At 49.1% G+C, this 24368-nt stretch overlaps 2 protein-coding genes and 1 long non-coding RNA gene across 4 annotated transcripts; 1 reads left to right on the top strand and 2 right to left on the bottom strand.

Moving 5' to 3' along the window:
* Nucleotides 1-32: 32 nt before the first annotated feature.
* Nucleotides 33-6955, bottom strand: GATA1 (GATA binding protein 1). 2 transcript variants are annotated; one of them, XM_032619152.1, is made up of 6 exons: nt 3625-3674; nt 2806-3044; nt 1931-2308; nt 1678-1823; nt 1019-1144; nt 33-584 (listed from the first exon to the last, which is right to left on the bottom strand). In XM_032619152.1, exons 1-6 carry the CDS (start codon nt 3642-3644, stop codon nt 213-215), a joined length of 1281 nt encoding a protein of 426 aa, XP_032475043.1. In that variant the 5' UTR covers nt 3645-3674; the 3' UTR covers nt 33-212. The 2 variants fall into 2 exon arrangements, with proteins under 2 accessions (XP_032475043.1, XP_032475044.1); XM_032619153.1 differs by lacking the exon at nt 3625-3674 and adding an exon at nt 6836-6955 and having other exon boundaries at nt 66-584.
* LOC116747308 lies at nt 5524-13655 on the top strand. Its single transcript, XR_004347983.1, has 3 exons — nt 5524-5600; nt 11817-11914; nt 13598-13655. It is a non-coding gene; the product is annotated as an uncharacterized LOC116747308 (long non-coding RNA).
* GLOD5 (glyoxalase domain containing 5) lies at nt 12418-22347 on the bottom strand. Its single transcript, XM_032619155.1, is given in 6 exon segments — nt 12418-12754; nt 14036-14066; nt 14068-14169; nt 14171-14184; nt 17415-17552; nt 22285-22347. Coding segments are annotated over 6 exon segments (477 nt in total). The 3' UTR covers nt 12418-12625.
* Between the last annotated feature and the right edge of the window lie 2021 nt (nt 22348-24368).

Raw genomic sequence — 24368 nt, 5'->3', positions numbered from 1 at the left:
GGACACTGATACACAACCCCCCACCACTGTTCTTTATTTAGTCCCACACAGACTCACACATTCAGTTTCAGGACTCTGGTGGTTTTATTTTACAAAAGCTTTGAATGTCCACGCCAAGGCTTGTCTGGGGCCCAGAGGGTTGGGTTGGACAGACATCTGGCTACAAGAGGGGAGGGACACCAACCCCTTCCCTGAGGCCATGCTCTGTGCCCTCATGAGCTGAGTGGGGCCACCACAGTGGTGGTGGTGGTGGGAGGCATGGGGCCTGTGGGGAAGGAGCCTGTGGGTGAGCCCAACAGAGGCCCTGGGAAAGGCATGAGGTGGCTAACAGGCCCTGACAGCACCACGGGGCCCAGGCCTTGGTAGAGGTGGGCAGTGCCAGGTGGGCCCAATGTCAAGCCTGAGGCCACCTCCCCACAATTCCCACTACTGCTGCCCCCAGCCACCACCATGAAGCTGCCAGCTGGCCCTTCAGCTGCTCCTGTACCTCCTAGACTCGATCCCCGTTTCTTTTTTCCTTTTCCAGATGCCTTGCGGTTTCGAGTCTGGATACCATCCTTCCGCATGGTCAGTGGTCGGTTCACCTGCCAAGAGGGAGGCCATGGGTGTTTCCCAACTCCACATCTTGCCTCTATGTCTCCTCCAGGGATGCTCTCTCCACCCCACTTCTTAAGAATAGGGAATTGGTTCAAGGACTAGGGAGTGCGCCCCTGGTGTGGCACAGGTATCGTCCTCAGGACTCCCGAGGTTGTGAGGCCCTGAGCTTGGCAAAGCCTTTCAAGCTAATGGGAGCTGCCCCTGGCCTAGGACGGGGGAGTGGAAGTTAGCTGATGGCCAAGGGAGGAGGAGGGAGGAGGGAGCAGGAGGAAGAAAGGAGGTGAAGGAGTGGAGGAGAGAGGGGTGGGGAAGGTGGAGGGGGGATGGAGGAAGAGGGAGGAGAATAACAAACGGAGAAGGGAGGAGCAGAAGGAAGGGAAGCGGGAGGAGAGGAGGGAGGCTCCGAGGGGCCCCGGGGCACCTGGTGTAGCTTGTAGTAGAGGCCGCAGGCATTGCACACAGGGTCGCCACTGGCGTTTCTCCGCCACAGTGTGGTGGTGGTTGTCTGGCAGTTGGTGCACTGGGTACCTGCCCGTTTGCTGACAATCTGGGGGAGAGAGAATGTGAGGATGAGCACACTGGTGGGTGGAGGACTAAAAGAGGTGAGGGTCAGGTTAAGGCAGGGTTTCTGACAGGGCGAGGGCTGGGGGTTCTGTGTGGGTGAGGACAGGACTTCCTGGCCGGGATAGGGGTTTTGGGTATTATATGGGGGAATACACCAGTAGTACCCAACTTTGGCCATCCACTGAAATCACTTGGGGAGTTAGAAACAGTCCTGATGCCCAGACGGCATCCCAGACCAATTAAACCAATACATGTGGGGAGGGCCCCAGGCCCTAGTGGTTTCGAAGTGCCCCAAGGTGATCCCAGTGTGAAGCCGAGGATGAAAACTGCAGTGCAGGGAGAGGATGGGGTTCCTGCTTGCAGACTGTGAGGATAGGTTGAGGATAGGCGGTCCCATACAAAGCTGGCTTCCTTTGTGGATGGGGAAGGGGTGGGGGATGTGGGTTCTTGTAGAGCGTGAGGACTGGAGTCCCTGCACAGGGTGAGCACAGCGGTGGAGGCAGGCCTGGGTCTTACCAGGCGCTTCTTGGGCCGGATGAGGGGCCTGTTCTGCCCGTTCATCTTGTGATAGAGGCCACAGGCGTTGCACAGGTAATGACCCGTCCTGTCCCGCCGCCACAGTGGGGTGGCCGTTGCTCCGCAGTTCACACACTCTCTGGCCTCTGGTGGGGTGGACAGAGGGGAAGAGGGAGCCAGGCTCAGTCCGGCTTCGCCCTAGACCACCCCCCCCACCAACCTCCACCTCCCAGTCCCTTTTAGAGAACCTCACCACAGGGGGTTAGGGGCAGAGTTCCACGAAGCTTGGGGGAGGAATAGGCTGCTGGATTGAGGGGGCTCCCAGTGGGAGAAAAGAAGGTACTGGAAAAGTCAGGGCCCCCATAGGCACTGCTGGGGACCGGAATTGATGAAGGCAGTGCAGGCCCCAGTGTCAAGAGGTCTGGACTCAGCCGCTCTGTCTTTAAGGTCTCCAGGAAACTGCCGCCGCCTTTCCCATCCAGATCTTCTGGGGCCTGGGGAGGGGAGTCCTCGCGGGTGGGGCATGCAGTCGAGGCAGAGTAGAGCCCGGTCTTGCCATAGGCCCAGCCAGCATATGGTGAGCTCCCTGGGATGCCTTCCATACAGTTGAGCAGTGGGTACACCTGAAAGACTATTGGGGGGTATGGAAAAGGAGGAGGAAAGAAGAAGAGCAATCAGTCGAAAGTCATCTTGCTTTCAGGGTCTAATGATGCCCAAGAGCCCCAACATGGTGGCCAAGTTTCCAGCCTTTCTACAGGTGACCAGAATAGCTACTGGCCATTGGGTGACTCCTGGGTCCTGAGCCCCACTGGTCACTCTGGCAACTGAAATAACCTCCAGCCATTTCCAAGTGGGCTTTGAGGATTACTTGTTGGGATTTGGAGCCCATAGATCAGTTGGCAACTCGGGCCACCACCTACTTCCAACATTGCTTCCCAGTATGGCTATCCCAAGATGGCAGGCTGGGGAGCATTGGCATTCCCAGGTCTGGACTTAACTAGGGGTCCTTAAAAGGCTTCCGGCCATTTTCAGGATGACTTCTTAGTAGGATTCTGCCTTAGCTAAGGGTCTCCATGGCAACCCCAATAACACAGAGCCAGTGCCAGGACAGCTACCCAAAGAAGTTACCTGGGGAGTGTCTGTAGGCCTCAGCATCCCTGTAGTAGGCCAGTGCAGCAGCTGCAGCCGTGGCGGTGCTGGGGGCGGTGGAGGAGGCTGCTGTATCCAAGCCCTCAGGCCCAGAGGGGAAGAAGACCCCCGATTCTGGTGGTGAGGACACCAAGGCAGGGTCCATAAACTGGGGCAGGGGCTCGGAGGTCCCCAGGGCGCCAAGGCCAGGGAACTCCATGGGGCCTCTGGGGTTTGACCTGTGAGAACAGGAGGGGTCCTCAGACACAGAAGCCCTCCTCTCCCCTCTCCACCCCTTCTTCCCTCCTTTCTCCCTCTTCCCACTCCATCCCCTCAATCCTCTTATCCCCCCTTTCCATCTCCCTAGTACCCTCCTCTTGCCGCCTCTCCCCCTCCTCTTCCTCTCTCCCCTCCCTCATCTCTCCCTTATCTTCCACTCCATCCTCTCACTCCCCATCCTGCTTCTTTCCCCTTCTTCCTCATTTATCTTTCCTCTCCTCCTCTCCCTCTTCTGTACCCTCCTCTTCCTCCTCTTCCCTTTCTTCTCCTCGCCCTCCTCCCTCCCCTGTCTCTTCCTCCTCCCTCCTCTCAGCTGCTCTTCTTTCTCCTCCTCTTCCCCTTCTTCCTTCTCTTTCTACTCCTGCCTCCCTCCCTCTTCTCTCTTCTTCCCTTCTTCCTCTCCCCCTCCTCCTCTTCTCCCTGGTCCCCCTTCTCTCCCTCCATCTCTTCCTCCTCCACCTCCCCTTTGCTCAGCCACCTCCCCCCTTCCCCTTTCTATATCTGCTCCACTCCTCTCTCCTTCTCCTCCCTTTTCCTCACCTCCCGTCTTTTGTCTTCATCCTTCTCCTCTCCCTCCCCTTCTGCTCATCTCTTTCTCCCTTTCCTCATTTTCTCCTCTCCTCCTCCTCCTCCTCCTCCTCCTCCTCCTCCTCCTCCTCCTCCTCCTCCTCCTCCTCCGCTTCCTCTTCTCCCTCTGCCCCCACACTTTCTCCCCTCCGCCTCTAAAAGAATCGAGGTGGGGTGGGCTGGGGTGTGGAGCCAGAGTCCCTTGAACTCCTTGGTCACCCCCCTGGACCTTGGGGTTCACCCTCCTGTGCTCCCCAACTTCATCCCTATCTGTTGCATCTTGCCTTCTGACTTTCTCAGAAACCCCATGGTTTCCGGCTTGACTCTCCCCTCCCCCACCTCCGTTGGGTCTGCAGACGGAGGGCCCCTCAGTTCCTCCCTGCTCCATGGGGGGGGTCAGTACCCCCACTGCTTATCTCTGCCATCCCCGCCCAACTTTTGAAATCACCCCAAGGCCACTGGCTTCCTCTGAGGAGGGGGACAGGTGGGAGGTGTTCCCTCTACCCATACCCTGTCCCCTGGGGAGGTCTGCCATAGTTCTGCTTTCAAGTTCCTTCAGTCTCCACCATCCTCAGGCCTCAGTTTCCCTATCTGCCGGATAGGAGGTGGTGACAGGGCTCGAGCTAAGACTTAGGAGAAGGCAGCTTGGTCTCTCTGCCCGTTTGCCTCTGTCCTTCCCTGTGTGTATCTCTGTCTCCCTGTGTCTCTTTTTTCCTGACCCTGTTTCTTCTCAAGTCTGGCTCTCTGTATTTCCCTTCCATTTTTCTATGCTACCATGATACATCTTGCTCTCTCTTTCTGTGCTTTTATAAATGTTTAATGTTTTTCCTCCTCCCTTTCTCTGTCCTCCCATGTCTCTGTCTGATTATCTCTCTCCTTCTTTATCTCTTTTTATCTCTTTGTTTCTCTATCTCCTTCTTTGCTCTCTGTATCTTTTTCTGTTTCTCTTTTTCCCTCTCCATTCATCTCTCTGAGTGTCTGTACATCTCTCCCACTCTGTTTCTTTCTGCTTGTTTGTCTCTTCCTTAGTCTCTCTCTCTCTGGGTCCTCTGGCCTTATTTCCATGTCTGTCTGACTACTCACGTACCCATGAACACACCCTCCTGCACACAGCCCCAGATGAAGAGGCAAGAAACCTACCCCTGCCCCTGACTTGCCCAATGAATCTGAAGGCCTTGGTCTCCCTGTCTGTAGGGTGGAGTGACAAATATAGAGAAGACCATCTTCCCCCGCTTACGTGACCCATTGTATAGACAGGCTAAGAGTTGGGCCCGGGGTTAGGGGTTGTGCTGGGCTAGAGATGGATCTGTCAGTGTGCCCACCACCAACCTCCTCTAGGGTCCAGGGCACCTGCTGTCTCTCCCTAGGGAGAGTGTCTTGCCTCCTCATCTCATCCATCTCTTTCCTCTCTGTCTCGCCATGATTCTATCTGTATCTCTCTCTGAGTTCCTGTCTCGCTCTCCTTTTCTGTTCCTGGGTCTCCCCCTCTTTCTTGTCTCTCTCTCTCTCTTACTCTTTCTTTGAGTCTCTGTTTTTCTTCTTTCTCTTCATGTCTCTGTCTTTTGCTTCTTTTCTCTCTCCATCTCTCTTTGTTCTTTCCTCCCTTCTCTCTGTCTCTGTTTGTCTCTTGCTCTTTTTGTCTCTATCACCATTCTTCCTTTATACCCTCATTCTCACCTCACCACCACCCCCAATCTCCCTCCAGCCCCACTGACCCCCGTCCCTGCATCTTGTACCTTGGTGGGTCCAGGACTGCCCACCCCTCCCATGGCAGGGGCCCAGCCCCGCCACCCCCAGTTATCACTCTCCAGACAGAGATAAAGTTTATCTCGAGGCTGGGGGATATGAAAGCTCCTTATCAGCTGCCCCACTAGAGTAAGTGCTGCCCCAACGGGCAGCAGGCAGCAGGCCGGCACCCTCAACTCCTTCCGCCCAGCCCCTCACCCCAGGTAACGTCCCTATCCCAGCCCTCAAGGGAGGGTCCCTCGGGACTGAAGGGAGCAGAGCTGGGATATGGGGGCAGATAACTCTTGGGAGAGTTTGAGGTGGAGTTTGAGGATTAGGTATGGGGGTGAGGAGTCAGAGGTTTGGAGAACAGCTGTGGAGTTTGGGGTAAGCAGATATGGGTTTGAGGAGCAGAGAAGGGTCTGCTTGAAAGGTCCCATTTGGGGATCAGAAATAAGTTGGGAAAGCAGAGACAGGGTTGGGGATCAGAGCCAAAGTTTGAGAGAGAGAAAGTTGAGAAGCTGGAGGTGTAGTTTAGGGGTCTGGGTGGATTCCAAGAGTCATGGAAAAGTCTGAGGGTCCAAGTCTGAGGGGAGCGGAGGTGGAATTTGGACAGGCAGGCAGAAATGTGTCTGATGATTAGAGATGGCTTATGGGAGCACAGGAGGAGTTTGAGAACAGAGATAAAATTGGAGTACAGAAAGAGTTGGGGCCAGAGAGGACACCTGGGGGGGACACAAAAATATTTGGGGGCTAAGATGGGGTTTAGGGAAGGCAGACATGAGGATTCATGTGACAGAACAGATTTTGGGGGGGTAGACTTGGTGTTTGGAGTGACAAAGGGTTGGGGCAGAGATGGTTTTAGGGGATCAGAGAGAAGTCACAGGGAACAAATATGGGGTTTGAGAGGTGGAGATGGGGGTAAGAGTGTGGAGCTAGGGTTTGGCAGGCCAGAGACAGGTTTGGGGGGTCAGAGAGAGGATTGGGGGCAGAGACAAGGATGTTGTGGAGTAGACAAGGGCTTGGGGAGCAGAAATAGGTATGGGGGGACAAGAGTGAGCCTTTGTGAAGAATTCAGAGACAGAGACAAGTTTGGGCGAGTGAAAGTCAGATTTGGGGCAGAGGTAGGATTTGGCAGGATGAAAGCATGTTTCAGGGGGCAGAGGTGGGGTATGGTGGGCAGAGTTAAGGGATCGGGGGAGCATAGATATCTTGGAAGGAGTAGATGGGAGGCAGGGCAGAGAGAGGTGGGGTTTGGGGAGTAGATTTGGGGTAGAGATGGGGATTGGAAAGACAGAGGTGGTCTGGAGGAGCTGTCAGGGGATTCAGGGGTGGTAGACACTTTGGGGACCAGTGGTGGGTTGGGGAGCCTAGAGCAAGCTGGGGGAATAGCCTTGAAGTAAGGGGCAGCAGGCCCAGGCTTTGCCTTGCTGGGGGCTCTTGAAGGGCTGAGACTGACCTGGGCTGGTTGGTGCGGAGGGTTCAGCTGCTTTGGGGATGTGGCGAGCTCAGTGTGATCCCAGGGGGTGTCCTGGCTGGCCTTGGCCTTTGAGGCTCCCTTCCTCCTTCCCTCCCTCCCTCCCCTCTCCCTCCTCCCTCCTCCCCAGGGAGTGGCTGGTGCCCCAGTGGGTGGGGCGGGCCAGGGGAGGGGGCGGGCCCCCCTCCTGGTGGGGCACCTCTTGGGCAGTGGGGGCCTTCCTCCACCCCACCTGCCCACCTCATGGATTCTTGGACCCTGTTTGACTTGGGCTTCTGTGGATTTCAGTGTCCAGCCAAACAAAATGGGCTGAAGCCAAGATAAAATGAAAGTAGCAGATGTGGTTTCATGACCTCTCTGGGTTTTTCAGTGAATGTTTGTAAAGCCCCTACTGTGTGCTTAGCCAAGTGTGGGCTGGGCCCTTATGTATGTGTCTTCCTGGCCAAAGGGAGAGGAGGTATGTGACTGTACCCATTTTGCAGGTGACAAGAATGAGGCTCAAAGAGGTTTGGTGGGAATTTGAATCAAGTTGTCCGTGGGACATCTTCAGGACCCAGGCCCACCCTGGGGACCAGGCCAGGACTGGCGGGAGGCAGAGGCACATTCACTCAGCGCCCCACTTGGGGCTTACGCCAGCTCCGGCCTACCCTGGGGCAGCAGATAAGTCTTATCAGATGGAGGCCAGTGTGGCTGTTGGCTCCGCGGTGGTAACAGGCTGTCTTGGGATGGGGGGCGGGGCTCGGTGGGGGACACCCAGGGACAGCGGCCTCAACTTCTTGCCCGCCATGCGGCGTTGGAGGCGGGAAACAGGTGGGACTTGGGGCTGGTTCCTCTGTGGGCCCTTGAGTAGGATAGGGTGGGGGAAGGGAAGGAGGATTGAAGGGATAGAGAAGGGAGAGAGGCAGAGAGACAGAGAGATGGGAATGGGGAGATGCAGATAAACAGAGAGAAAGAGACCTAGAGCTGGGAGGAGACAGAGGGCACAGAAAGGAATGAGAGACAGAGGGGTGAGAGATGCACAGAGAGAGCCGGAGACAGTTACGGACAGATAGAAAGAGGGGCAAAGAGAGCGGGAGGCAGGTAGAGATGGACAGAAGGGGAAAGATAAAGCCTGAAAGTGACAGAGGCCAAGGATACAGGTGGAGAAACTGAGAAGGGAGAAAAAGATGATGTAGAGAGGGGGACAGAGACAGAGATTCAGAAACAGAGAGTCTGAGAGGAAGTCCATGAGACCCCAGGTAGCAGCCTGGGGTATGCCCTGGGCAGGTGGTGCCAGGGTGGGGTGGGGGGGGTGTGGATTGATGTGGACCCATGTGGCCTGTGGCTCTGCCCTCAACTTGCTGAGAGGGACCTCCAGAGAGTCACTGGGCCCCTGCACCTCAGTCCCCACCTTGTTGCCCTGTCCTACCTCCCCCAAATAGTAACAACGGTGACAAGGACCAGTGTCTCATTGCTGACACAGACCTGTGCCTGGCCTGTTCTGGGCACTTTCCCCATGTAAAATCATTGACCACACATGTATGCAGTAGGTGTCCAACTTGGGTCCCTGTAGTGGGTAAGACTAACCAGTCAATGGCCCTGGGACTCCATGGGACAGGGAGCTCCCCTGACCACCCATTCTGTAGATGAGGAGACTGAGACCCACCAAGGGCGGAGGGCAAGGATGGAGCCCTGGGTCAGTAGGGTCTGCTCAGTCACTGGCCCACCCCAGAGGGAGTTTACCATCCTCATCTTACCTCTCTGGGCCTCAGTGTCCTCATATGCAAAATGGGAGATTTGAGGAGGAAAGAGAGCAAGGCCATTTATTGAGCTCCTGCTCTGTGCCCCAGTCTGTGCCAAGCCCTCGTCAGTAAGAACAAGGACAAAGACTCCTCTGACTCAAGTGGTGATGGTTTCAGGACATCCACTCTGGAGCCAGTCCACCCTCATATATAGGCTGCCCTTATCACCGACTGGCGTGTGGCCTTGGGTGAGTTACTGTCCCCTCTGGACCTCAGTTCCTCATCTGAAGAGATGGGGTAATAATAGCGGCTACTCCATAGGGTGATTAGGGTGACTAAATGAGATTTAATCCATTAAGTGATTTTAACTCATTTGATTCTGAAATCTCAGTAAATATTAAGTATTCTTATTTATTCATTGAGTACCTACTGTATACGAAGGATAGTATTTGGCCCTTTTTTATCAGCACTACTACTAATTCTAGTACTAATGCTAATAATATGCTGACACCAATACCAGTCCTAATTCTAATTACTACTATTCTAATATTGATATGAGCACTAATGCTAGTTCTCATTGTGACAGTAATAATAATACTAACTGTAATCTAACACAAGTACTTTATGAATATTAATTCTAGAACTAATATTCATTTTAATTCTATCAACAACGCTAATGGTAATAATAATAATAATTCTGATACTAATACTTTTCCTAGCATTAATATAATAACAACAGCAGCATTATTTTGCCCTGCCACCCCAGACACTGTGCTAAATGTTCTTCATGCATAATTTTATCCTATTCTCACCAGGTCCTTGTGGTATAAGTGCATATAATTGCCCCCATCTTCTAGACTGGGAGTAGGTGCAGAGAAATGATGTTCGTCTAAGGCCCTGGGTTCTTGTCTCAGCTCTGACTGATTTGCTGCATGATTCCTGGGGAGGCCACCCTCTGAGCCTTAGTTTCTTTGCCTGGAAAATGGGTATAATCATAGAATCCACCTCAAATGTTGTTGAAAGGCCACTCAACACAGGGCCTGCCTGCACGCCATAAATGGTGAGCTCTGTAGTGGTAACTCTCCTCATTGTTACTATTACTAGAAATAGCGGTTGCAATGTTGGGATGAGGTAGGGAAAGCTGCCCCCCCTTGGGAAGGGCAGGCTGGAGGCATGTCTCAGACAAGGGTTTGGCTGCTGGACCTACAGTCCATTTCTTCATAACTGGAGCAGAGAAAGGGCTCAGGAAGGGAAGTAAAGGGTGGGGAGTGGGGGCCTCAGGGCTCTGCCTCCATCAAGGGCCAAAACCCTGTGGCTCTGAGGCCAGGCCTCACCCCATTCCCTCCCCCATCCCTGTGGAGGGGGCATAGGCCCAGAAGCCTGTGGCGGCAGTTCAGCCAGCAGGGAGGCAGCTGGGAGTGGGCAGATAAGGGAATCGGCAGGGCCAGGCCAGGCTTTGGGGGAGACCGACGAGGGTGGGGGCAGGGGTGGGTGTGGGTGTTTGGGCCAAGCATCCTTTCCATCAGGCCTCCATTTGAGACTCAGCCCCAACGGCCTTTCTTCCCCTCTCTTCCCGGAAGCCTTCCCTGACTTGTTCCCTCCCTCCTGGCATCTTCTGGGGCTCCAGAGCTTGGTCCAAGCCCATGGCATTTGGATTATTCTTGTCTAAATCCTACTTGGTCATGGTGTATAATCCTTTTATATGTTACTGAATTCTATTTACTAGTATTTTGTTGAAGATTTTTGTATCTGTATTCAAAAGAGATACTGGTCTATAGTTGTCTTTTCTAATTATGTCTTTGGTTTTGGTATGAAGTAATGATGGCCTCATAAGTTCATTCCCTTTTATTGCCAAGTAATAGTCCATGGAATCGATATACTATAGTTTGGTTAACCATTCGTCTGCTGATGGACATCTGGGTTGTTTTCAGTCTTTTTCTTATTACAGCAAACCTGTAACTTACAAACTCATATGTCTTTCTCTGTGCACACACACGTGGAAGAGTTTTTTGCTGGGGCAGGGGATACCAGTCTATCCATCCATCCACCTACCCAACCATCTATCCATCCACCCATCCACCTACCCATTCATTTATCCACCCATTTGCTGCCCTTCCTTCTTTCCTCCCTTCCATTCTTTCCTTCCTTCCTTCCATAAATCATCTATCTCTAGGCATATAACATCTGGGTCCAAGACAAGCTGTTTTGTAAAAATAGGCAGGAAACCTGCTACAGCCTTTGGCAAAGCCTTTCGTGTGCTGAAACTCACATCCTTAACCATCCTCTATTCCCAACATTTTGGGGGCTCCCTGGGAGTTTACTCATAGGGCATGACTGAACTACCACCTGGAGACTGTTTAGAGACCAGAGTCCACAGAACTAGGGGCTCCCTCACCTCCAGGAGATCCTCATATGTACTCCTTCATATCCATCTCTTATTTGCTCAGGGACCGTACTCTCCCCTTTCCTCTTTTCCGGCCTCATTTGCTGTTTCCTCCTCTTGTTTCAGAACTCTAAATGTCCCTGGGCCTCTTCTCTAGTTGACATTTTCTCTCTTGGTGAACTCATCCAGTCTCCGTCTTCAGAGTATCTCCAGAATCTAACCATTTTTTTTTATCACCTCCCCTGCCAGCACCAGCATCGCTCACCTGGACCACTGCAGTGGCCTCCTCCTCAGGGTCCCCCAGCTTCCACCCTCAACCCTGCAGTCTATTTTCCTCACAGCAGCCAGAGGAAGCCTGTTAAATCCTAAGTCAGATCATGGCCCTCCTCTGCTCAAGACCCTCCTGCGGCTCCCCTGTCGTTCAGAGTAAAAGCCAGAGTCCTCTCCATGGCCCGTGAGGCCCCACGTGATCTGTGCCTCCACTTCTCCCACCTCACCTCCTGCCGCTCCCCCTCACTCACTCTGCTCCGCTGCAAGGCCTCCTCCTCGCTGTTCCTCACACATACTAGCCATGGCCCCTTCATGCCTCAGGGCCTTTGTACTGGCTGTACTCTCTGCCTGGTATGCTCTTCCTCCAGCTATTAGCGCGGCTCCCTCCCTCATGTCTTCAGGTCTGTGCTCAAATGTCTCCTTAGTGAGGTTTCCCCTGACCATCCCATTACACATTGGAAACTGCCCCAGTGATTTTTATCTGTGTCACCACTTTTCCATATTTTCTTTTTCTCCAAAGCACTTAATCCTCTAACACCCTTGATATTTTCCTTACTTAATATTATTTCTTTTCTGTCTCTCCCACTAGAATGGCAGCTCCACAAACATAGATGTGCTTATCTCTTCTGTTCAACACTGTGTCTCCAATGCCTGGAACAGGGGCCAAGCATGCAGTAGGTGCTCAATGTATGTTTATTGGTTGGTTGACTGAGTAAATGGTGGGGGAAGGGGACAGAAACAGAGGAAATTTGTTCTTGTCCCATCTGTCTACTCTGTCAAGAGCTGAGCCTCAGTTGAGATGAGTCTGAATGTACCAGATCCAAAGGCAGAAAGTGCCACATTCCCCGGGGATGAGACCAGCTAAGGCGTTCCAGGACGAGGTAGTATCATCTGGGCTGTGAAGGCCCCATGGGAATCACAGAGATCTTGGGGTTCAGTCAAGCCAATGTGGTGGAGGAAACAGCAGGCAGCACTTGGAAGGAGTGAGGTGAATCAAAAAGGGTGAAAAAGGATGGGCTCACTGACAAGGAGAAATCTGTCAGGGGCCTTGAATCCGAAGGCGATGACCCTAAATTTGGTCCTCAGTGATGTCATACCCTGGTCACTGACCCCCAAACAGCTCAGAGACCTCACGTCCTGGACAAACACCCATACATAAAGCTGAAACAGTAATTAATGAAGAGCTCATATTAATTGAAAGTTATTAATTTATTGGGGCAGCTTGGATGGAGGACACTCAGACATGTTGGTCCCAAACCTGCCTCAGATCTTCCAGCAGGATGTGTGAAGTGCCTAAGTCCTCAGTTCTTAGAGGTTTCTGGGCCTGGGCGAGGGTTTGCAGGAAGGAAGGGAAAGGGCGACATAGCAGGGGACAAGATGGCGGGGAGCTAGCCTCCATCACAAGGAGATGTAGTTGGACACCTCAGTGAGGTTTCTGTCAGGGTCTTGGAAGTAGATGGACATACTTTTGCCCCCTTTTTCCCCCATTCTGGGGACTGGACCCTCCTCAATGGGGACATCACAAGCCTGAAATGGGAGGAGAGAACAAAAGTCATTCATCATAGTCCATGTGTGGGACCAAAATTTCATTCTTTACAGTGGTCTAGAAGACCCCTCTATCTTTCTCACTTCATCTCCTACCATTCTCCCCTCCCTCACCCTGCTCCAGCTACTTACTAGCTTTATGACCTCAAGAAGAGTACCTAACTGCTGTGTACCTCAGTTTCCTCATCTGTCCAATGGGGATGATAATGTACCTAGTGTTATCTAGTAAGTGGCAGAGTCAGAATTCAAACCCAGGCAAGTCTGGGCCAAAGTCCATACCCTCAATCCCGATGCTTTACCCACTTTCCTTCCAAACCAGACTTTTTCACTGATATTTTTCAAAGCAGTCCAGGTCAATTTGCATGAAGTGTATTTAATACCTCAATCTGTGGTCCCCAAAAGGAGAACAAATGACCCCTTCAAATGAAATCATTTTAAGTATTACAAGGACACTAAATTAAATAACAGTGAGTCAGAAATTATTCCCTCTTCAATCCTCTTTCAGTCCTCTGATTATACAAAGAAGAAAGTCTCCGGTGGATGCGAAGTCCTTAACTACTTGCCAAATCTAAATTTGTCAGGCCCAGAGAGTGGGGCAATGGAAGTGGCTATAATCTAATGGCATTGTGATGCTTTTATAGCTGTTTGTTTTTACAGTTACCTCCCCTTTATGCCAAGATATAATGGGTTTTCATTTACTTGGTTGAACATTTTCTTTTTACATAAATGTATTTATATAAATAGAGTTTAGGTATAATTTTTTTTCACAAGGGTGATGTAAAGTTTTCTTTTAAAATACATTTGTGGGCTTCCCTGGTGTCGCAGTGGTTGAGAATCCGCCTGCCAATGCAGGGGACATGGGTTCGATCTCTGGTCTGGGAAGATCCTCCTAAGCCTGTGCTCCACAACTACTGAGCCCGTGCTCTAGAGTCCGCGAGCCACAACTACTGAGCCCGCGTGCTGCAACTACTGAAGCCTGCATGCCTAGAGCTCGTGCTCTGCAACAAGAGAAGCCACCACAATGAGAAGCCCGCGTGCTGCAACGAAGACCCAACACAGCCAAAAATAAATAAAATAAGTTTATTAAAAAAAAATACATTTGCTTACAGGGAAAAATGATGTCAATAAAAATAGTGAATAAACAATTGTGCATAGATCTTATCTGGATGTGATGAAACCTGTTATGTCTGAAGTTTGAGTCATGCTTCTGTTTTCACTGCATCTGCAGCAGCTTTCTCAAAAGAGGATGGAAGTCTGACTCACCGCGAGGTGCTGGACCATTTCCTTCAAAGGCTGTGATCAAGCATATATCCAGGGAGCCAGGGACTGGGTGAGCGGCTTTGGGTTCAAATTCCTTTCCCACCTCATGGAGGTTAAATTTCTGGTCTCCCAAACAATGCTTTCCGGTCTCCCTATTTGGGGGAGAAGACAACCTGGAACTAAACCTCCAAGATGAGTGTGAGGCAAAGCCCCCTACCTACCCCAACAAGGTTAAAAAATAAAAAGTAGAACAAGGTTTTTGATGAAAAGCAGCAGCCCGTTGCCCCACGCTTGTCTCATTCCCTAGAGGCAAACTGCTTTCAACGTGTGTATATGTTTCTTCTGGAAATTATTTCCATACCTCCAAATAATATGTTTATACTACCCATGGCAGAGACTGCAATCTGTCTACTTAATATACATTTCTCCCCTTTTCTTTTAAACACAACCCAAGTTTCAGTGGGGTTTATTGTACACCCAGCTTTAAAACCTGCATTTCCCAGCATTCCTTGCTGGGTGACCGTGTAAGACGAGACGATGAGATGTCCGCAGAGGCTGTGAGCAGTGCATCTGGGAACCTCCCCACCCCACTAAGCTGATACTTTTTGCCCACTCACTTCCTCCTTCCAGCCACTGCCTGAGCCCTTCCTGCCTACCTCTGGACTGATTGTTGAATGAGAGAAAAAGAAAACTCTATTTTATTTAACCCGCTGGTAGTTAAATTTTCTCCCACATGCCTCCAAACAATCCCTAACTGATGTGCCACTATGTCTTGATTTAGCAACTTCAGACATTTTCTATCCTTTCCCTGTTAAGATAAATGAGAATTTAGCTCATCCACATTACTACCCCTCCCAACGAAATTCTGTCATCGGTTTTAGCTCCTCTTTTGGTTCCTTTACAATTTTAAAATAACCCACTTTCATCTTTATGTTTTGATGGACGAACATAGTATCTCATTGGCCCGACTATCCTCTTCATCCTGCCTCCCTCTCCTGTGCCTCTTAACTTCTGCCATTTTAAAAAAAATCATTTTATGTCCCTTTCATCTCACCATGATGGATACTACATCCATTCTATCAGAAAATAACTTTATTTCACTTGAATGATAGTTCGGCTGAGTATAGAATTTGAGGTTATAGGTTATTTTCCTGCAGCCTTTTATTTTTTATTTTAAAAATTTTAATATTTTACTTTTTAAAATAAATGTATTTTATTTATTTATTTTGGGTCTTCATTGCTGTGTTGGGGCTTTCTCTAGTTGTGGTGAGTGGGGTCTACTCTTCTATGCAGTGCGCAGGCTCTAGGCACGCGCAGTAGTTGCAGCACGCAGGCTTCAGTAGTTGCAGCACTCGGGCTCAGTAGTTGTGGCTCACGGGCTCTAGAGCGCAAGCTCAGTAGTTGTGGTGCACGGGCTTAGTTGCTCCGCGGCACGTGGGATCTTCCTGGACCAGGGATCGAACCCATGTTGCCTTCATTGGCAGATGGATTCTTAACCACTGCGCCACCAGGGAAGTCCCTATTTTTTTATTTTTTTTTATTTTTTTTTTTTTTTTTTTATGCGTTACGCGGGCCTCTCACTGCCGTGGCCTCTCCCGCTGCGGAGGACAGGCTCCGGACGCGCAGGCTCAGCGGCCATGGCTCATGGGCCCAGCCGCTCCGCGGCATGTGGGATCCTCCCAGACCGGGGCACGAACCCGTGTCCCCTGCATCGGCAGGCGGACTCCCAACCACTGCGCCACCAGGGAAGCCCCTTTTTTATTTTTTAAAAAAATATTTATTTATTTGGCTGTGCCAGGTCTTAGCTGCAGCGTGCAGGATCTTTTTTTTCAGTTGTGGCATGCAGGCTCTTAGTTGCGGCATGCATGTGAGATCTAGTTCCCTGACCAGGGATCAAACCCAGGCCCTCTGCATTGGGAGTGCAGAGTCTTAACTGCTGGACCACCAGGGAAGTCCCCTCACAGCCTTTTAAATATGTGGCTTCGTTGTCTTCCTGAATCTGGTATTGCTGATAAGAAGTCTGATGTTAATCTGTTTTTCATTCTTTTTATAGATGATGCACCCACCCTCCACTACTGCAGCTCTTAGGACTTTTCTTGATCCTAGATGTACTGAAATTTCACTCAAGTGTGTCCAAATAACGGGGGTTGAGGCTTCATATGCCTATCATTGTTGGGCCACGCAAGACCCTTCTCTAGTTTTATTTGTATGTTTAATCTTTTTATCTCCATTCTTCATTCCTGTCCCCACCCTGGGCAATGATTTTAATGTGTTTGATGTTCATCCTTTGGTTTTTCATAAGTTATTGTAAAAAGTGTATTTTTTTATGTGTGTATGTTATAAATGGTACCATGCTATAGACCTGATTTGGCTTCTTCGTTTTTCATTCAGCATGATCTTTTAAGAGCTGTCTGTCTTGCTATGTATATATCCAGTCTGATACTGCATAATTCTATTTTTATGCATAGCATTCTGTGTTAGTTTTACATTTTTTACCCTGTTTGCCATTCCATGGGCCCCTTCAGTTTAAGACACATTCAGTGTCTGTGCATCTCCCACTTTTGAAGTTCCAAATTCTCAAGGATTGTAGTCAATCTCTGGAAACCTCCTTTTTACCTTGAAGCTCTTTTTCTTGAGACCTTTCCTTCTGATCCAAACTGGACTGATTGTTTTCTAGGTATCTTTCTGGATCTTCCTCTTGGGATCCACGGTGTCCTGACTTTTATGTCTTTCTTTTTCCTGGATTAAGCACTCATTTTGATATAGCATATTCTCAAGTAATTTTCAAAGCAAGTAGACAAAGTTTCTGCATCTTTTTATGTCTAAGAATGTTTCATTCTATACTCACCTTGATTAATAGCTTGGTCATAGAATTCTAGGTTGAAATGTTTTCCCTCAGAATCTTGAAGTTGTTCTTCAATTGTCTTCTGGTCTCTGACTCTTGGGAAATCTGAAATCTGCATATTTCCTTTTCCTCTGTAGTTGAACTACTTTTCTTTTTAACCTCTCTGAAAGCTTCTAGGAGATTTGTTTTTATTTTGATGTTCTGTAATTTCATAGGAACATACCTAGGTGTCAGTGTGCCAGATACTCAGTTAACCCTTTCCATATAAAGACTGGAAAGTTTTCTTGCATTATTCTATGGTAATTTCTTCCCTTCCTTTTTTCTCCATTCTCTCTCTGGAAGTCCTACTATTCAGAGTTTGGAATCTCCTCCATTGATCCTTTAAATTTTTCTCACAGATTCTCGTGTGTGTGTGTGTGTGTGTGTGTGTGTGTGTGTGTGTGTGTGTGTGTGCGCTTTGGAGTTTTAAGTTACTTTTTTAAATAGTATAATCAAGTTTTACTCCACCTGCAATTTGGCATTTGGGGAAGTGATTACCTTGAAAGTCATGACCTCCATGCCCAGGTTCTTAGAATAAAACATAGAGGTGTCTTTGATGCTCTTTACTGTCATCACAATGTGGTCAAGTTTGTGGATAAGACACAGGGAAGGGGTCTGACTGTTGTCCCTCCATGACTAAAAAAAGAGAAAAAAGAGAAGAGACCACACTGCCACTAGTCACACCCATGTTTCCTGTGTTTCCTTCTCCCCACCTCCTCTCACCTCCTCGGTGACTATACTTCCTTCTACCCCCGTTTCAAGGGGAAAGTCCTGGGAGGAATCTTCAGTACTTATTGCTCATGTGTAGATTCATAAGAGTCCATGTGTCTGCCATGACCACTCTCCACTGTTTTCTTGTTCTTTTCCTCCTTCCAGAGGGATAGAGGTGAAGATAGGGGAGTGGAGACCAAAACCAAACTCTCCCTTGTTTTCCCTGAGCTGGAATTAATCTCTTTTGTAAGAAATGATAAGACACAGAGGAGGCCCAACCCCATGAGTACAAGCCCTTTATTGGCCAATTTAACCCAGTCCCCTCCTTTCTCACTCTACAGTTACGATAACAGAGGACAGGACAAGAAGGGAGCATCTCAGATGCAATAAATGTTTCCGGGCATGTGTGCCTACAGATCAACCTTGACACCCAGTGGGAGGGCACACCGCCCCACCCCTCACTTCCTGCCTTCAGCACACCTCCCATCAGATCTTTCTCTTGATTCGCATTCTTTAGTAATTTGTATATTTACATTTCATCTGCTACAGGATTATAAGATGCCTGTGCACTATAAGTTGCAGAGTATAGTGGTTAAAATAACAGATTCTGGAGCCAGACTGACATTTTACTCTCTGTGCCTTGGTTTCCCCTTCTGGAAAGTGGGCATGATTTTATATGTGTTTTATAGGACTGCTGTGAACAATTTTAAAAAAACGAGTTGGGGGGAATTCCCTGGTGGTCCAGTGGTTAGGATTCAGCGCTCTCACTGCCAGGGACCCAGGTTCGATCCCTGGTCGGGGAACTAAGATCCCACAGGCTGGTGGGTGTGTGTGTGTGTGAGGGGTGGTGACCAAAAAAAAGGGGGGGTGCTTAGGACAATGCCTGACATAGCAAGTGCTGTAAGAGTTAACAATGATGATGATGATGTCATGGTCATCTTGTTAAAATTCCAGACTCTCTACCATGACCCCCAATCTCTACGGCCTCATCCATTGCTCTTGAACTCCAAGCCACATTGTCCTTTTGCCTGTTCCTCATAAAGGCCATCCTTGTACCTTTAGCCCTCAGGCCCTTATTTTTTATTTATTTTATTTATTTATTTTTGGCTGCGTTGGGTCTTCGTTGCTGTGCGCGGGCTTTCTCTAGTTGCGGTGAGCGGGGGCTACTCTTCGTCGCGGTGCACGGCCTTCTCATTGTGGTGGCTTCTCTTGTTGCAGAGCACAGGCTCTAGGCACGCAGGCTTCAGTAGTTGTGGCACGCGGGCTCTAGAGCGCAGGCTCAGTAGTTGTGGTGCACGGGCTTAGTTCCTCCGCGGCATGTGGGATCTTCCCAGACCAGGCCTCGAACCCATGTCCCCTGCATTGGCAAGTGGATTCTTAACCACTGCGCCACCAGGGAAGTCCCAGGCCCTTATTTTATTTTTATTTTTATTTTTTTGCGGTACGCGGGCCTCTCACTGTTGTGGCCTCTCCTGTTGCGGAGCACAGGCTCCGGACGCGCAGGCTCAGCGGCCATGGCTCATGGGCCCAGCCGCTCCGCGGCATCTTCCCGGACCGGGACACAAACCCATGTCCCCTGCATCGGCAGGCGGACTCTCAACCACTGCGCCACGAGGGAAGCCCCCAGGCCCTTATTTTTAAATTAATTTTTATTGGAGTATAGTTGCTTTACAATGTTGTGTTAGTTTCTGCTGTACAGCAAAGTTAATCAGCTATATGTACACATATATCCCTTCTTTTTTGGATTTCCTTCCCATTTAGGTCACCACAGAGCACTGAATAGAGTTCCCTGTGCTATACAGTAGGCTCCCATTAGTTATCTATTTTATACATAGTAGTGTATATATGTCAATCCCAATCTCCCAGTTCATTCCACCCTCCCTTTCCCCCTTGGTATCCATACGCTTGTTCTCTACATCTGTGTCTCTATTTCTGCTTTGCAAGTAAGTTCATCTGTACCATTTTCCTAGACCCCACATATAAACAATATTATATGATATTTGTTTTTCTCTTTGTGACTTACTTCACTCTGTATAACAGTCTCTAGGTTCATCCATGTCTCTGCAAATGGCACAATTTCGTTCCATTTTATGGCTGAGTAATATTCCATTGTATACCTGTACCACACTTCTTTATCCATTCATCTGTTGATGGACATTTAGGTTGCTTCCGTGTCCTGGCTGTTGTAAATAGTGCTGCAATGAACATTGGGGTGAATGTATCTTTTTGAATTATGGTTTTCTCCAGGAATATGTCCAAGAGTGGGATTGCTAGGTCATATGGTAGCTCTATCTTTAGTTTTTTAAGGAACCTTCATACTGTTCTCCATAGTAGCTGTACCAATTTACATTCCCACCAACAGTGTAGGAGGGTTCCCTTTTCTCCACATCCTCTCCGTCATTTATTGTTTGTGGATTTTTTGATGATGGCCATTCTGACCAGTGTGGGCCTCAAAGCCTTTTGCGCATGCTAATATCTGTCTCCCTGATTAGAATATCAGCTTCGTAAGAGCAGAGATTTCTGTTTTGTTCCCCACTGAATCCCAAACAACTAGCAGATGTTCAATAATATTTGTTCAGTTAATGAATATCTACTACAATAATTAGGCCCAGTGCCTGGCACAAATCTGACTTCTATTCTATTCTTTCTATTCTATTCTATTCCATTCCACCATGCTATACCATTCCACCCTATGCTATTTTATCCTGTTCTATTCTACTGTGTTCAATTCCATTTCAAACCATTACATTTTAAACAATTGATTTCACTTGAGCCCCAGCTTTAAAAAAGTACTGTGCTTTTCTATTTTCATGAGTGAAGGAGGCATTAGCAAAATTCCTGAGTTCTGCTGTCCTCATGGATATAGAGGATCCATATGAACACAGAAGCAGTAGAATGAGAAAATGACTGATGTTTGGGCTTCATTGAAAATAAAGTCATATGTTTAAAAAAGTCTTATTAACCTTTTAATGTCTGTAGGATTCGTAATAGCACTCCCTTTTCAGTCCTGATATTGGTAGTCTATACTTTTTCTCTTAATTTATTAAGAGGAAAAAACAGAAATTACTAATAGGTTATTAATCTGTTCAAGGAACCAATTTTTGACTTTATTGATTTTCTCTGCTGTATGTTTGTTTTCCAATTTACCAGTTTCTGCTCTTATCTTTATAATTTCCTTCCTTCCACTTTCTCAGGTTCAATTTGCTGTTACTTTTCCAGACTCCTGATATGAAATCTTAGGTACTTGATTTTCAACTTTTCTGATCTATAGGCATTTAGAGCTACAGATTTCCCCTAAGCACTGCTTTAGCCACATCCCCCAACTTTGATCAGTTTTTGGAAATCAGCTCAACCTACTCCTCCCATTATTCAATGCCCTGCTAGCTCACATTCACTCCCCAGATTCTGCTTTGCAGATGCAGAGCTCCATCCTTGCAAGTTCAAGGGTAAGCAAAGCTGGCTCTCTTAAGGAACTGGAAGAAGGCCCATGTGGCTTAGAATCCAAGAGTGAGACAGGAGGAGAAGGGGAAGGCAGGGCCAGATCATGCAAGGTTTTCAAGGCGAGGTTAGGGAGGCTGGTTTTGAAAAAGATGACTGAAGAAAAATGCACAGCCTAAAAGTTGCGAGTTATGCTTTATCTCAGGACCTTACTGAGGACTGAGGACTGTAGCCCAGGAGACAGCCTCGCAGATAGCTCTCAGGAACTGCCCCAAAGAGGTAAGGGAGGAGCCTGGATATATAAGAGTTTTTGCTGAAAAAACCCCCCAAAACAACCATGTAGTCAAACATCAAAAGATTACTGCTAATCACAAAAAGCAGACATTCCAAGTTAATGATTTTAGTGCTTTATGTATGAGAAGATGCAAGAGTCTTGGCTCATTGAAATCATTTCTCAGATATGCATGTTAACTATCTAGGGCCAGTATCCTGTTTTTCTCTGTCCTAAATTCCTCCAGGGCGCACCGCTGCGGGTACAGTGGCTGATGGCTTGAGGGCAGGCAACATTCATTGTTTACTGGAATGGCAGGCATCTTTCCCTTTCCACAGCAAGACATAGTAATCACTTAAGCTTACAGTGTACCAAACCTTGTTCTAAGCACTACACAAAATATAATCCACTTTATTCCTCACAACAACCGTATATGTATATACGTATGTTATATATGTAAATATATATAAACTAGAGTATCCAAAATATGATTCTCTCCCTCCTGCCTCCTCCACAGGGAAGGCTTCTATCTTTCAACAAAGTCCTCTTCAAAGTCTCCTTCAGGGTGCCAGGGACCCCTGGAATTCTTCTAGCAAGAAGTCAGCGCTGTTTCCTGGCCCCTCCCCGCCTCACCCCACCCCATCCAGATGGCCCTGGCTGAACTGGCTCCCCGGAACCGCCCCGAGGGAGCCAGGAGCCGAGTGAAGCAGCAGCCCACTCCTGGCAGACGAGCTGACGGCAGACTATGTGTTAGAACAGGGACTTTCCGTGTCCCTCTGCTGCCCTCTGCTTGTCTTTGAAAGAGGAAGGAAGAGAGGACGGGAAAATGGATGAAAGCACACTGGGATAGCCTGCATGAAAGGGAAGCAGGTTACCAGGCCCGGCTGGGAACGCCCAGCCTTGGTGCCAATACCAGTGCCCCAGACCCCCATGGGCCACGCTGTTCACCTGCTTCTCCGAAATCCTGCTCCACATCCTGGCTGGCAGCCTGGAGGGCAGATGGCGCAGCATGGTAGGCTTCCTTGCCCCCGGCCTCTGGACAACCCTTTGGCTCAGTGCCTGGAGATCAAGGGGCAGGAATGGGAGGGCCACGGACTGGGGACTGCTGGTGGTGACCGAGGTAGATGGGGCAAGTATAAGGACTCTGACATAAAACACAGCGCCTCGAAAGTAAAAGCTTAAGGTGTGTCTTAGCCAGCTCAGGCCACCAAAATGTAGCACTATAGACAGGGTGGCCAAAACAACAGAAATTTATTTTCTTACCATTCTGGAGGCCAGAAGTCCAAGATCAGAGTGCCAGCATGGTTGGGTTCTGGTGACATCTCTCTTCCTGGCTTGCAGATGGCCACCTTCTTGCCATGTCCTCACATGGCAGAGAAAAAGAAGAAACTTTCTGGTGTCTTCTTATAAGAGCACTAATGCCATCACCAGGACTTCACTCTCATGACCTCATCTAACCCTAATTATCTCCCAAAGGCCCCTAGTATCGTCACATTGGGGGTTAGGTCTTCAAGGCGTGGATTTGGGGGGCAGGGCGCAAACATTCAATCCATAATAAGGGATTACTTTGTAATAACATAGAAAAACCACCCATCCCAAAGTTTTGTGGGGGACCTTTATTCTAGGGTGTGAGGCCTCTGATCTATTTAGATTGTGTCTGCAGAATGTGAGATCTTTGATCTGTTTGGGAGTCTGTGTCCAGGGTATGAAGTTAGGAACAGTCCAAGTTAGAGTATAACCACTCTGACTTATAATCGGTCTGTTTCCAAGCCAAGATTGTGAAGCTATTAAGTGTTCTCTGTCCCAGGGTGCAATGTTTCTGAATCCTTTTGGGGTGTGAGCCCTGGAGTCCTCCCCGTCCCCACCCCTCTCTCAACCCCACCCTCACCCTTCACTGCTAAGAGGGAACATTCATCAGCCCCGTTGCTGTTCGCCTTACCTTGAGCTGAGCGCCCTCTCTTTTGAGGATGACCTGTCCAGCCCCTGGGGCATGTGAGTTTCAGATTCTTGTACCTAGACACACCTCAGATACTCACTCAGACAGACACACAAATGCTCTGTGCTATGCATATTGTGTTTTGCATAAGATGTTCCTTTATGAAGAGTTACACAAATAATATGTGAATAGAGGTTTGTATAAAAGGTTCCAACAACACATCAAGTATATGGACTACACAGGTGATCCCCACTCCACTCTCCAAAAATGACCACTGCTGTCAGTTTCTGGTGTTTCCTTCCAAACACAGGCCCGCACACATGCACACACACACAGACACACACGCGCGCATGAAGTGTCACCATAACCATCTCCCACCCACTACTTTTCCTTGTCAACAGCATGTCCTGTGGAAGGCACCCCCACCCCAGAGGCACACACAGGTCCCACTCATTCTGCGGCACATCGGGCAGGGCTCTGTGGTACATCATAAACCCCCACCATTCATTTCGCTCTGCAACAGTCATTGGCTAGAAATGGACATTTACAAGGTTCTCCCAGTTGTTTGCTCCTACCAGCCTTGCCCACACAGTTCTGTGAATGTGTGTACATTTTCGAGTTAGAAGTGGGGTTGCTGGGTCAAAGGGTTCATTCGTTCAACAGACACCTAATGAGCGAGGTCTGTGTACCAAGCACTGTTCTAGGTGCTGGGGAGACATCAGAGAACAAGACAGACAAATGTCCCTGCCCATGTGGAGCTTACATTCTAGTTGTGGAGGAGGGTGTCCAATTTTAGATGTTTCACAAGGTCCTGGAAGGTTTCACTCTCATCAGTGGTGCCTTTACTGGCTTCTTCTCCACTGCTTTCCGTGGGGCAGGGTCTGCAGCAGGAGGCTGGCTGCTTTGGCCTTTGCTCTCTACAAGACCTGCAGGGGCTGAGGCTGGGACTGTCTATTTGGGGATGTGGGTGTGCACGTGTGCGTGTGGCTGGGGAGGGGGATATGGAAACCGAATGGTCCCCTGGAGAGCGTGAGGGGAAATAGGGATAGAAGAGACCACTTTATGGTGTTGGAGGGAGCTAGGGACAGAGTGATCT

Source organism: Phocoena sinus, chromosome X (genome assembly GCF_008692025.1).
Source record: "Phocoena sinus isolate mPhoSin1 chromosome X, mPhoSin1.pri, whole genome shotgun sequence".
In the NCBI taxonomy this organism is placed as follows: Eukaryota; Metazoa; Chordata; class Mammalia; order Artiodactyla; family Phocoenidae; genus Phocoena; species Phocoena sinus.
This window is presented reverse-complemented; position numbering and strand designations above follow the sequence as displayed.

Coding starts and splice junctions, on each gene's coding strand:
- GATA1 (XM_032619152.1), bottom strand. CDS start 3,644: ATGAAGACAAAAGACGGGAG. Junction 3,045..3,624: donor ATGAAGACAAAAGACGGGAG/GTGAGGAAAAGG, acceptor CTGTTCTCACAG/GTCAAACCCCAGAGGCCCCA. Junction 1,145..1,677: donor TCCGGCCCAAGAAGCGCCTG/GTAAGACCCAGG, acceptor TCTCTCCCCCAG/ATTGTCAGCAAACGGGCAGG.